Raw genomic sequence first — 14,062 nt, 5'->3', positions numbered from 1 at the left:
TACAGCCAGCAAGTACCCAGTTCCCAGTTTTTGAGATGATTGATGTCGGGTAAAAATTGGCTAAGTTTCCTACTTAGCTGAGTGAGTGGGGGAGTAAATCTGATGAAATTCATGCTCTTTGTTTCTATCCGGCAACTTCTGTTGACAAACAGTCATTTCAGATGAGGAAAGGGCAATCTATAGCTGTGATACCTTTGCAGTGTAGTAACTTGGTCAGACTCTGTCTGTGCTCATACTTGAAGGACAACCTTATGGACATGCAACTCAGTAAGTACTGATAACTTCAGAAGGGAAATCACCTTAAAACAAAACTTGCTTAATCTGTATTTTGAAGTTCTAACATTCAATGTTTCCCACAGCAATTAATTTAAAGGAATAGGCATTATAAGCAATTACTTAGCTCCTTAATGTCCTGTTGAGTTAAATCTAAATCGTTCTTGCATTTTTTTATTTTAAAGTGGGGTTCTAAAGCTTTTCGAAATATGAGGATTATTCCTCCTGGCTCAGGAATCATCCACCAGGTGAATTTGGAATACTTGGCAAGGGTGGTGTTCGATCAGGATGGCTATTACTACCCTGACAGTCTGGTGGGTACGGATTCTCACACAACAATGATCGATGGCCTAGGTGTGCTTGGCTGGGGTAAGCGACCTGCTAGATGTTTGCCTTGTCTGAGATTATTATTAGGATTTAATTATATTATTGTTCTAGGAAAATGATGAATTCTTTTTGCTTTTTGAAAGCTGCTCAGATTTTGTATTGTTCAAAATTGTTCTTAAATTTTCAAATTTTTAATTTAAAAATCGATTATGCTACATTTTAAAATGAAAATTCATCAACTGCAGTTCAAAACCATTCTTTGTAAAATTTACCAAGAAAAATCCCAGTGAATGTTAAGTACTTCTGTCTTTCTTCAGGAGTTGCAACTATCATTTTATGGGAGGATCTAAGTATCAACGTTAACTCAGTAGGAGCATTTCAAGTAAATTAGAGCTCCCCAGGGATTAAACTTACTGAACAGGAGAGTCGGAATATTTAGATTAGAATTCAGACAATGCATTTGGCCTAGTGTTTGTTTCGGTGTGGTGCAGCGCACCCCAGCTGCTTAGTTTTGCAGGCGACCTGTTCATTGGGTGTCTCTTGAGACATTGTATTTGGACTGGAAGTGTCGCTTGTTTTATTAACTGGCCTAATGGTAAAGCAGTGAAAGAAAAGAAAATGAGTGGAACCAACTTCCAAGTTGTGAGCACAAATATAGGGAAAAGGAGACATTGGCAGGGCAGGCAAGTTACTTTTAAAACTGATTGTGAAATTTAAATATGGACATGCAAGCAAAGTTCTCATATGGAGTTGTTTATAAAGAGGGAGAATGCCAAAACAAATAAGCATCCCATACAAGAATAAAGGTGCATGATTCATTAATATTTTCTCATCTATCAAGAAAAGACTTTTGAATTATAGTAAGTCAGGTTTGTTTGTACCTGTTCTCATGACCGTTAAGCACCTTAATGCACATCAGGCCTTTGCTCACTGCGGTAAGACCAAGAGGAGGGCTGGGAAATGTGCACATGGTTAAGTATAAAACATATCCAGCTCCGGTTTCAGGGTGGGGTTCAGTTTTTTTTTTCATCTGTAGGCCATTCCTCCTTTTCTTTGCTCGTTGGCAATCAAGCGTTCAGCCCTTTACCTCTGGAATTTCTTTCCTAAATTTCTCTGCATCCCTACCTCTCGCTCCTCCTTTGAGAGTTCCTTAAAGCCTGCCTCTTTCTATTTTCCTGGTATTTCCTTATCTGGCTTGTTGTCAGATTATGTTTGAAACTTTTGTGAAGCTGCAAAGTTTATAATGCTAAAGGTGTTATGTAAGTACATAATTTTGAGATAAATAGTATAAATGTATTTAAGGTAAATCTAGATATATACAAGATGGAGAAAGGCATAGGTAAAATAATGTGAGAAATGTTTATTTTTGTGGCTCAAAAAGATTAGCACTGACTAGTCTGCTTCTCTGCTATAAAATTCCAAATTTAAAAAAAGCCAGTGAACGTGAGCACCTGAATGCAAGATGTGCAGACTGCACATGAGACTACTGTTCAAAAGAGAACATTTGCAGTAGACCTAAACCTTGTGACGATTCTACTTGCTCAAGTTACAGGTATGGAAAAAAAAGTCATGACAAGATTTTACACAAGTTTACAAAATAATGCTCAATTGCTGTGTAAATATTTGGTTTCATTCTAAGAACCTACGTTGCTTAAATAAAATTTCAAGTATTTCAGTCAATTCCTCAACACAAAAGTGCAGCCCCACTAATCAAACATTGGGTCTTTGTATGTGTCATAGATTTTGCAAGCATGTAAAACTTTCTTCCTTTCAACAGAATAAAATATTGAACTAATCCATTCAACCCATGTTTGGTAATTAAAAAGTATATTTTCCAACTGTACTGTTATGTGGATCCTTGCCTGTTAGGATCATGTATCAGGAAACCTGATGTATGACGTGTAATTTGTTGTGCATTCTTTTTTTAAACCATGGCTACATGTGATTACTTTTTCCAGCACATGTTGCAGGGGACCTGAGAATGCATTCAATTTTAAGCCACCTGCTTATTGTTATTCTAAGCCAGTTTAATTGATACTCTGATATAATTTGCCTAATTTATAGTTCACTCTGAACATATTTTAGACTGGTACACCCAGAAATATTTGGGGCCAGTTAACTCAGTTTTCTATTTGGTTAGCTTGTGGTTCAATAACACCAACATGACTTTGATTCCTATTTTAGCTAAGGTCTTGCTTGAGCGATAAATATTGACCAAGACATCAGGGAGGACTCCTCTAGTTTTCTTCAGCATCAGGCCATGGGATATTCCACGTCTACTTCAGATGGTGGATGACATTTAAGTTTATATCTTTTCTGGAAAAAATGGCACCCACGGCAATCAGCATTTCCTTAGTTCTGCACTGGGAGAGTCGGCCTAGATTTTTATTTGATTTTCTGAAGTCACATTTGAACCCATGATATTCTGAAACACCATTATCCTAGCACCAGCCATGTTTGGCATTCTGGGTCCCATTAATAATGTGAATATTGTTTCCTTCACAGGTGTGGGTGGCATTGAGGCTGAGGCAGTGATGTTGGGCCAGCCAATCAGCATGGTTCTTCCAGAGGTGGTTGGTTATAAATTGGTAGGAAGCCCACACTCCTTGGTAACATCAACAGATATAGTCCTCACAGTTACAAAAGTAAGTACATGTAAAGTTCTAATTTGAGTTCATTTTTATAAAATCAACTATAAATGTTTTTATGTTTTCAATTTCCACAAATTCTTAATCTAACATAGAACATAGAATGTTACAGCCCTCAATGTTGTACCGACCTGTGAAATTAATCTGTTGCCCATCTAACCTACACAATTTCATTATTATTCACATGTATGTCCAATGCCCATTTAAATGCCCTTAACGTCGGCTAGTCTACTAATGTTTCCCATCAACTACCCTCTTGCTTTTTCAGCTAGCCAATTTCTGATCCAGTTCGCTAAATCACCTTCAATCCCAAAACCCCGTATTTTGTGCAATAGCCTACCATATGGAACCTTACCAAATGCCTCACTAAAGTCCATATACACCACACCAACCATTTTACCTTCATCCATCTGTTTTGTCATCTTCTCAAAGAACTCAATAAGATTAATTAAGCACGACCTACCCTTCACAAACCCGTGTTGACTGTCCCTAATCAAATCGTTCCTTTCCAGATAATAACAAATCCTGTGTCTCATAGGTATCTTATCTGGTTCTTCAGCAACTTCAAACCAATGAAGCTATTGTTAACAAAGATTATTAACTTACATGTTGAAACAGTTTTTGTTTTTCATTTTCCTTTAAAGCACCTTCGCCAAGTTGGGGTTGTGGGCAAATTTGTTGAATTCTTTGGACCAGGAGTGGTGCGATTATCCATTGCTGATCGAGCAACTATTGCCAACATGTGTCCTGAGTATGGGGCAACAGCAGCTTTCTTTCCTGTTGATAAAATCAGTATGAAGTACTTGGAGCAAACAGGTATGAATTTGGAATCTATTGCAATGTGCATTTATAATTTAATCTAAGTATGTCGCAACTGTTCATCAGCTATCCTTTAATAATGCATCAACAATGCTGAAGAATTGACTTTTGCCCATCTGTGGAAGCTACAGTACGAGGCATTTTAGTATATTGTGTCTGTGTTGGCTGTTGAGAGTTCGTTAAATTATCTCTATGACTAATCTTTCTCCAGAGTACATACAAATTTTCTTCCCTTGAAGTTGTATGTAAGTTACGACAAGCTATATTTAATTCAGCGACTTTTAAAAAAAATTTTGCAGATAATCAAATTTCAACTTTTATTGCATCTAGCAACCAAAATAAGACTCCTCAGGTAAGTTAAACCCCTCACCGCATTAGCTATATTACCTGATTAATGTTAGAATTTTGCTACAATTCCAACCAACACTCTGTCTCTGAACGTGTTCTGGGTTTGATCCTTGTGCAGCGTTGCTTTCTGGAGTTCTCTTCCAGGGGATTCCTGGCGTTACAATCTTACAGGATTTTCCTTTATTCGAATTTGTTGTGAGAGTTATTGATGATTCTTTCATCCACAATACTGCAAGCCTGCATCATACCACCTTATCAGATGTAACTTTTCTGCCCGTTATGTTTTCAGGAGTCACATGATACCAGGTTATAATCCAACAGATTTATTTGAAATCTCTCAAGCCTTTGGAGCACAGCCCTTTACTCTGAAAGCTTGTGATTTCAAATAAACTTGTTGGACTATAACCTGGTATCATGTGACTTCTGACTTTGCCCACCCCCCGTCTAATATTGGCACCACCTCATCCTTATTACATTTGCCATTCATTGTCTTTAAAGACACAGCTTTCCTATAGTTAACTCCTTAAATTCTTCTGCAGGGCAATCAGTTATCCTTGTGCATAAGGCATAACGCCTTGTGGCATAATTTATCATGCAGTTGTTAAAACAGATTGACACACTCTTCTCCCCTGGCATGGCTAATTGCTTTCAGTTCCTGCATAACAGCTTGCCCTTGTCCCTTAACAGTTTATTCCAAACAGTTATAGCTGTTTTTTTTTTCAATCCATGCAGTTATTAAAGCTCTGAAGTTTATGCTATCAGTGTGTATTCATTTCCTTTTGGAAGCTTACTATTAAATCTGCTTTCGCCATTCTTCTTAGCATAGCATTTGAGTCATAGTGTTAGTCCTATTGCATTTTTTTTGGGAGCAGCTGCAGTTTACATCAATAGTATGTGCATGTGGTATGTTTGTGAATGTCATGATTAATTTGCACATTTCTGGAGATTTATTCTCGAATGTAGAAGCAGAGTTAAGGCCAGACCATCATTTCTCAGGAAATGTCACAGCATGGACTCGTGAAGTAAGCAATCCAAACACAAATGGAAAGCGTGTCTTTGGCCTCAAGTCAAAACTACTGTGGCTTCTAGGTCCTCATAACTCGGATTGTTTAAAGATACTCCAGTTTGATAAAGTTCTGTACAGAGTTTTTTTCTTTAAATTAAAACCAGAAAACCATTGACTGTGGGGAATGAGTGCTATATACCTATATATCAGCCTATTGCAATTTGGACATGTTGAAGCCCTTGGCAATTTATGCTTCTGATGCATTGTCAGTCATACTGTAGAGAAACTGAGCAATCTATTTTTACAAACTAAACACCGGAAAATAGCAACATTGGAAACAGAATAAAAATTTGTTTACGTGATGTAGAATGTTAAGAGTTGTCCCAGGATATTAGATTTCTCTTGTGCATGGTATCTAAAGTGGGACTTTAGACTTCTGCAAATGAGGATTAAAACAACTTGCCAGGATAGTGTTCTGGTGCAATGGTACTTAGATTTTAGTACGTAATATTTAGTACATAAAATTTTCCATCACACAAGTGCCGTCTTTCCTCTGTGGGCCTTCATTTCCTGTAAGCTTTCATTCCCCATAACCCTCTCCCCAAACCTCAGCAAAGAGATTCTGAAGGATGAATCACTGTGCTGCTGCATTCTCTGGTAGCTGGTTAGAGTGGCATTTGCAGAAGCTTGGGATCTGATTGGCTGGCTACCAACACAGCAAAGAGAGTGCTTTTTGTTCCCAGTGCAGCATGATTGTGAGTTGTAATCTAATATTTAAAGAACAACATTGAAAATTGTATGGTCTTGAGAAAATTTTGAATAGCTGTTGGTGAAGGTACTTAATCACAGCAATACTAACTGTTATACAGATTTCATTTTTCATTGCAGCACGGAAACAGACCCTTCGATCCAACTCATCCATGCAGACCAGATATCTTAGCCTAATCTTGTCCCATTTTCCAGCACTTGGCCCACATCCCTCTAAATTCTTCTTATTCATATACCCATCCAGATGCCTTTTAAATGTTGCAATTGTACCATTCTCCACCACTTCCTCTGGCAGCGCATTCCGTACATGCACCACCCTCTGTGTGGAAAATGTTGCCCTTTTGGTCCCTTTTATATTCCCCTCACACCCTAAATGTATGACCTCTAGTTCTGGACTCCCCACCCCAAGGAAAAGACCTTGTCTATTTATCCTATCCATGCCCCTCATGATTTTATAAAGCTCTATAAGGTCACCCCTCAGCCTCTGGCACTCCAGGGAAAACAACCCCAGGCTATTCAGCCTCTGCCTGTAGCTCAAATCCTTCAACCCTGGCAACATCCTTGTAAATCTTTTCTGAGCGCTTTCAAGTTTCACAGCATCCTTCTGATAGGAGGGAGACTAGAATTGCACACTGTATTCCAAAAGTGGCTTAGCCAATCTCCTGTGCAGCCCCAACATGACCTCCCAACTCCTGTACTCAATGCTCTATCCAATAAAGGAAAGCATACCAAGCACCACCTTCACTTCCTATCTACTTGTGGCTCAACTTTCAAGGAACTGCACTTCAAGGTCTCTTTGTTTAGCAACGCTTCCCAGGACCTTACTTATAAGTGTATATAGTTAGTCTTTTTCATTGCAAGATTTCTGTTGTGGAGTCTTTGCTTATTAAAGCTAGGGTTTCCTCTCCTGTTTCGAAACCAATGTTTGTTTTAACTGCTGAAAGATATTCTTTCATTAAATAAAGCAATCATATTTACTCCATTCATTGTGTTCTCTTTTAATTGTTTAAGGTCGAGACGAAAATAAGCTGAACTACATTGAAAAATATCTAAAAACAGTTGGAATGTTCAGGGATTTCAGTGATTCATCCCAGGATCCAGAGTTTACACAGGTAAGATGATTCTTGTGTGTTCCAGGTGCGAAGAAACCTTCTTGCCAAATTGTAAATCTTTGGGATCTACAATATGTATATTATAGGAAGTTCATCCCAAGTCTTTCAAGTCAATGGTTATACAGGCTTTAGAGATGAGAGATGAAGTTACAGTGTGGTGTGATTGGGGAGGACAAAAGGCTTAAAAGGCACTGTATGAATGCACGTTATGTCCTGAGGATGTCTTGATGCTTCATAGTTGTGTACTTGTAATGAAGAACTCCAGAATTCTGCAAATTCATTACTATTGAGGAAACAAGACAGCAGCTAAACTGTTGTGAACTTGCGTTGAACGCTCAAGGGCCTAAGACTTAAACCTCACTTGCTTTTATTTTTGCTTGTACGTTATTCCTTTTTTTTCCAAGGTTCCACACTTGCCTTTTATTTTTAAACTGTGGGTATTAATTCAGCTGATGAAACTGCCTCTGCTTTCTGGCAGCTATTTGTACATTCCCCTGCTTTGACAAAGGATCAGTTAGACTTGAAACGTCAGCTCTTTTCTCTCCTTACAGATGCTGCCGGACCTGCTGAGACTTTCCAGCATTTTCTCTCTTGGTTTCAGATTCCAGCATCCGCAGTAATTTGCTTTTATCCCTCTTTTTTTTCTCTCATTTTAACCTTATTACCTGTATTTGTGTTTATGTTTTAATGTTGGTATTTTATCATTTTCTGTCCAGATTACTAGGTAATAAAATTTCTTTCTTTAACTCAACAAAGCTTTGGAAATCGGCTCCTTCATTTTCTAGAGAACTGAATTTTATTTGACATATGATATCTGTGTGCTAAAAAGAAGAATGTTTGTTGCAATTGTGATGTGACCTCAAAAAGAGAGGAAGCTGATTTCCCCCTCCAATAATAACAAACCTAAATGTGTCTAATTTACTTTAAAGTAAATGATTTACATTGAAATTTGATTAACTTATGTGATCCACAAGAAAACCTCATTTAAAGTATTGCACAACATTAAGTGATGTCTCCAGTATTAAATGGTCATTGTGTAGCTAAGTTACAGGTGGTGAAGTACTGTCTCAATCTATATATATTTAACAGCTGATAGTCTAGTGATGTGGTTCCACACTTGCCTTTGACTTCTAAACTGTGGGTATTAGTTCAGCTGGTGAAACTGCCTCTGCTTTCTGGCAGCTGTGGGAGAAAATGATTTTTGCAATTTTGCCCCATTGCCATAGCGCAAATCTTTTTGCAAACTCTGATACTAACTTCGCATCTGGCTCCAAGCTCAGAGTGGGTTCACAATGGAGTGGACAGTTGTCAGGCATGTGGTTTAGGGGTTGCTCTTGAATTTAGTTGGGCAAAGGCGGTGAGGATTTGAACTGTGTGTAGACTAGTGTATAACTGGGAGAAATTTGATGTTTGGGCACAGGAATGAGAAATATTTCCTTCACCAGCAATAATGGCTCCACATTTTACAAAGAAGCATAGTTGTAAATGTTGTCTGGTGTGTTATAAAAACACTTCTCTTCGGTTTGTTGCTAAATGTATTTTTACTAATGCAAATAAATGTTCCATTGAAGACATTATTTTGTTCAGACAAAATATGTTGATATCACTAAAATATGTCAAGAACTGTAATGACTTTTCAATGTCACTTTCAAGAGCAGAGAATACCAGCATTTTAAATGGAGGTTTGTAATCTATTATGTGCAATTCTAAATATAGAAATGTTTTTCAGATTTGGTATAGTAAATTTTCTTCGCACTACGAATGCTTTATATTTTAAAATGTTTAGAAAATAATGTTTGTCTTCAGACACGTGTTGCTTTTTTGTACGTCATATCATGTCCTTGTGTTTTGCCAAGATAATTTTTTTCATCCTATGTAGATTGTGGAATTAGATCTCAGCACTGTGGTATCATGCTGCAGTGGTCCCAAACGACCTCAGGACAAAGTGGCTGTGTCCAATATGAAGCAAGATTTTGAAAGTTGTTTGACAGCAAAGGTGAGTTTAGTTTAACACCAATCCACCACCAGAAATCCAAAAAGGTGAAAGTTTTGTATTGGCCATAAATTCGCTGAAAGATCAAAAAACAATGAATGCTTTTTTGGCGAGTTTTTCAGGGTTGAAAATACTGAACTTGGTGCCTCAGTGTTGCGATTCAGGCTGTTTCTATTGCACAGATACCCTGGTTTCAGCAACACCTTGCATATATGACTAACCTAAGTGCGCCAGTGGAATTGGGGATAGCAGCTTGTGAAATATCAGAATATTTAAAAATGCAGTGCTGTACTTGAGCCAAATAATCTGGATCAACATAACTTCTTGATGAAAGAGATGAAGTGTGATTTGCTTAACCTTTCTTGTATTATGCTCACTCATTCTGAACAGTTGTTGAATGTATTTGGCTAGTTCTAAGGGCATAGGATGCTGCTAAATAATAAGACCGTAAGATATCATTTAGACTGTTTGGCTCATCAAGTCTGCTCTGCCATTCAATTGTCGCTGATGTGTTTCTCCTGCTTTCTCCCCATAACCTTTGATCCCTTTGCTTATCAAGAACCTATCTGTCTCTGTCTTAAATACACTCAAGGCCTCTACAGCCTTCTGTAGCAATGCATTCCACAAATTTACCATTCTCTGGCTAAAAGACTCTCCTCATCATAGTTCTAGAGGGTTGTGCCTTCACTCTGTGACTGTTGTCAGGTCCTAGTCTCCTCTTCTAGTGAAAACATCTTCTCCACATTCCTTCTATTTAGGCCTTTTGGTATTCTACGTTTTGATGAAATTTCCCCTCATCCTTCTAAACTTCCACGTACACACCTAGAGACCTCAACCATGTCTCATATGACAAGCTCTTCATTCCTGGGATCATTCTATCAAACCTCCTCTGGACCCCCTCCAAGGCCAGCACATCCTCCCTCAGATCCGGGCTGCACAAATGCTCACAATATTCCAAATGCAGCCTGATCTGAGGATTACGTAGCCCTAACATTATATTCCTACTCTTGTATTCCAGTCCTCTTGAAATACATTTCATTTGCTTTCCTAAATGTCAACTGAACCTGCATGTTAAACTTAAGAAAATCCTGAACTAGGATTCCAAAGTCCCTTTTTGCTTCAGATTTCTGAACACCTACCCCATTCAGAAAATAATCCAAGCCTCTATTCTTCCTAACAAAGTACACAACCTCGTATTTTCCCAGATTGCATTCCATCTGCTACTATTTTGCCCATTGTCCTAGCCTGTTCAAGTCCTCCGCAGCCCCTCAACTTTATTCACACTACCTGTCCCTTCACTTATCTTTGTGTTATATACAAACTTAGCAATAATGCCCTCAATTATTTTGTACGCACTGTTGATATATAAGGTGAATAGTAGTAATTCCAACACTGAATCCTGCGGAACTTCACTAATCACTTGCCATCCTGAAAAAGATCCCTTAATGCCCAGTCTCTGTCTTCTGCCAGTCAGCCAGTCTTCTTTCCAAGTCAGTCCCTTGCCCCGAACACTATGGACCCTTATCTTTATTTAACAGCCTCTCGGAGGCTGTGTGGTACCTTCTCGGAGGCCTTCTGGAAATCAAAGTAGATCACATGTTTCTTAGGCTCTCTTTTGCCTCAGTTGCTCGTTTCCTCCTCAGGTTTGTCGGGGATGACCTCTTCTTGGTGAAGCTATGCTGACTCAGCTCTATACTACAGTGCACTTCCAAGTGCTCTGCAATCTCATCCTCCGTACAGACTAAAAGAATAAGATAGTCTCATGGAATAAAATCCTATTACCAACCAAGAGCATGCTAACCAGATAATTTCCCATCTTCTGCCTCCGTCCCTTCTTAAACATTAGACATTTTTCATTCCTTTGGAACCCTCTCTTACTCCAGTAATTCCTGCAAGGTCATCACTAATGCCTTTTGTGTAATCTGTGCAAACTTAGAATTATTTCTTGATTAAACCTAAACATTACCGCTCACATTCACAGTATTGCAACTAAGCTTTTCTTTGTCCTTCTTTTTCCTTAGCATCCAGTTTTGGTAAAGGTCATAATCAAGAATGCAGGAATTTTGTACTGAAACTGAGTTTCCATTTTTTTCCCCTCTTTTTGCCACTCAATTCTTTAGCGAGGATTTAAAGGATTTCAGATTCCGCAGGTTCGTCAAGATGACAAAGTGAAGTTTCAATACAACAATCAGGATTATGAATTGTGTCATGGTTCAGTGGTAATTGCTGCCATCACCAGCTGTACAAACACCAGCAATCCATCTGTAATGTTAGGAGCAGGTATGTTGCACACATCTATCTACCTACCTACATATGTTTGAAATTTGTGTTTTCATGCTGAATTCTAATTGCAAGTATTTTGGTAGGATACCAGTAGATTTCTAAAACTATGGTTCTGAGTAACTTAGATGATATGTTATTTTACAAAGATTTTCTTAGTTGTGTTGCAGATATGCACAATCTATTCTGCCTTGTCCTGCAACAGAGAGTTGAACATGCTGTAAATAGAACTGTAGATTGATTATAATTTATTTTCTATTGAGAGAAGTTTAGAGGCTGACATGTACTTGCAGATTCTTGACACCAGAATGGAAATGGTTAGTGTGGAATGATCCCAGTGTGCATCTCTCCTTGTTCAGTCCATGCAAATTGCTGGTCATGTAATTTCAGTGATCTAACCTTGAATGAATTCTGGTCAGCCTTGCAAATGGGGATAACTTATTTTGCTGGTGTCGGCACCTATTTTGTATTTTTTAAAGATCTGACTGGTATTTGAGGATACTATATTTCAGTGTATCTCACAGTGCTAGATTCAAATAACTGCTCTTTTTTTGTTAGGAAGTGCTGAGCAGAACACGGGTAGTTTCTTACAAAGATATAGGAAATTCCAAGGGCACCAACAGTCCCTGGATCAAAGCGCTTCCCCATCCCCATTTTTGTTGACACACTGAACTCAGGGTTCATATTATCCTTTTTTTCATTTTTAATTTGTAGTTTCCTTATAATAGTTGAGTGAAATGCTGCAGATATGGAAATATGAAATAAAAACAAAATGCTGGAAATTCTCTTCATCTCTGGAGAGAGGAACAGACTTTAATATTTGTGGTTAATAATACCCATTTTGGAATGAGATGTGTGACAGAGGCAACCTGTTTGAACCAAGTATGGAAACTAGAAGGGAGGGTGACTAGAGGACAGATAGAAAGTCTATGAGAACTTGAAAGGTTGCAGTGATTAAATTATAAATGGGTACAAAGGTGCCTTGCAGAAGCGTTGGTCGTGGAGCAAATAAAGAAATAAGTGAATTAAAAGGAGGTTTAAGTGACGAGTTAAGACTATTATAAGTGTCTGATGTTCAAAAAGTTGAAGGCAGTGGTTATGTTCTGAAATTGATGAACTGTAATCTAAATACTTTAATTCATTGCGAGCCAAATAGCATTAACATCATGCAGAAATACATTGAGCTGTATAAACTTGGAGAAGCTGCAGCTGCATGTTTATGGTGACTTGAGTACACAAAGGAAAGAGAATTGCATCCCTGAAATGCCTGTTGTTTCCTCACCCTCCATCAAAATTCAATAAGGGATGTGTGTTTGTGTTCTGTTTTGGTAAGTTGCCAGTATTGTCAGGCATTCCTACTAGTGGAACGTTGAGAAAACTAAAACAGATTGAAAATGTAGTTCGTCCAGAAACATTGTTCTGGTTTTTAGAAACAAGTTGCATGCAGATTCAGGAATATTTGGCGAGCATGTGTTCATGTTCCAGTTGTCTTAAGTCTGCTTTATGTTACTGCACAGGAAATCTGCAAACTTGCATGTGTATCGTGTATTGGAAGTGTAGTTTGTCACCATTCTTGTACAGAAGGATTCATTCATGTTTTGTTTAGGGAGTTTGTGTCTTTTGGATTTTGGCTCCATCAAACCATCTGCTTGCAGAAGTGTTTTATTATGAAACCAGCATGCTTGGTCAGAATATAACCTTTTTCCTGAATCATTTGCTCTGTTTGTAACCCCTTGCTAAGTGCAGCAATGTTTCTGCAAGAAAGTTTTTTTTTCTACTTGTCTTCTAACTAAATTAAATAGGTTTATAATATGCCAATTATTTTTTAAAAATCTCTAACTAATTTATGTGGCATTGTGAATGAATCTTCATGCATTATCAACAACAATAAAATATGTATCCTTACATAACAGCAAGTAAATCAGCCTGAATTTTCTACGGCAGAACTACCTAATTGAATCCAATACACTGGCTTCTTCCACCTGAGTCCACCACAAACCTGCATGACCATTTGCCGTATAAAAGTTCAAATGAAATCTGATTCTATCACATTGCTGATCTTAACACTATGAAAAACAGCTTGGTTTTTCTGTCTTTTCCAATTCTGTTCACTGGCCTACTTAGCAGATCAAACAGTTTATCGCTATTTGCTCTATCTGAACCCTACAAACTCTACAGTGGGGAAAGACGCCATTCAGCCCATGAAGTCCATCCAAAGAGCATCCCACCCTGACCCAGATTCCCCCATTTACCATGGCCAATCCACCTAACCTGCACATCTTCAGCCTGTGCGAGAAAGCCAGAGCATCAGGTGGAAAACCCTCCCATCATCAAACCATTCCTACTTTGGAACATGTCTTGGAATTGAAGGAATTCCATCATTAAACAAATGGCAAATTCAAGAAGTATTAAGGAAACACTATTTGCTTTGTACTTTGCTGTCATAAGACTTCATTCAGGAAAGCTATTTAATATTTTTATCCTGTGT

The 14,062-nt window shown here is 38.1% G+C and overlaps 1 protein-coding gene across 1 annotated transcript in view; it reads left to right on the top strand.

The window, feature by feature from the left end:
- aco1 (aconitase 1, soluble) overlaps positions 1–14,062 on the top strand; it is a 71,010-nt gene that overhangs the window by 29,928 nt on the left and 27,020 nt on the right. Inside the window, exons 6-11 of the mRNA XM_072588131.1 lie at positions 459–642; positions 3,106–3,245; positions 3,893–4,064; positions 7,201–7,301; positions 9,181–9,297; positions 11,415–11,574. Of these exons, the coding sequence (XP_072444232.1) occupies positions 459–642; positions 3,106–3,245; positions 3,893–4,064; positions 7,201–7,301; positions 9,181–9,297; positions 11,415–11,574 (874 nt within the window). The remainder of the gene's footprint in view (positions 1–458; positions 643–3,105; positions 3,246–3,892; positions 4,065–7,200; positions 7,302–9,180; positions 9,298–11,414; positions 11,575–14,062) is intronic.

The sequence above is a fragment of the Chiloscyllium punctatum genome, chromosome 2, assembly GCF_047496795.1.
Source record: "Chiloscyllium punctatum isolate Juve2018m chromosome 2, sChiPun1.3, whole genome shotgun sequence".
NCBI lineage: Eukaryota > Metazoa > Chordata > Chondrichthyes > Orectolobiformes > Hemiscylliidae > Chiloscyllium > Chiloscyllium punctatum.
Note: the sequence above shows the minus strand (reverse complement) of the source record. Positions and strands in the feature narration are given on the sequence as shown.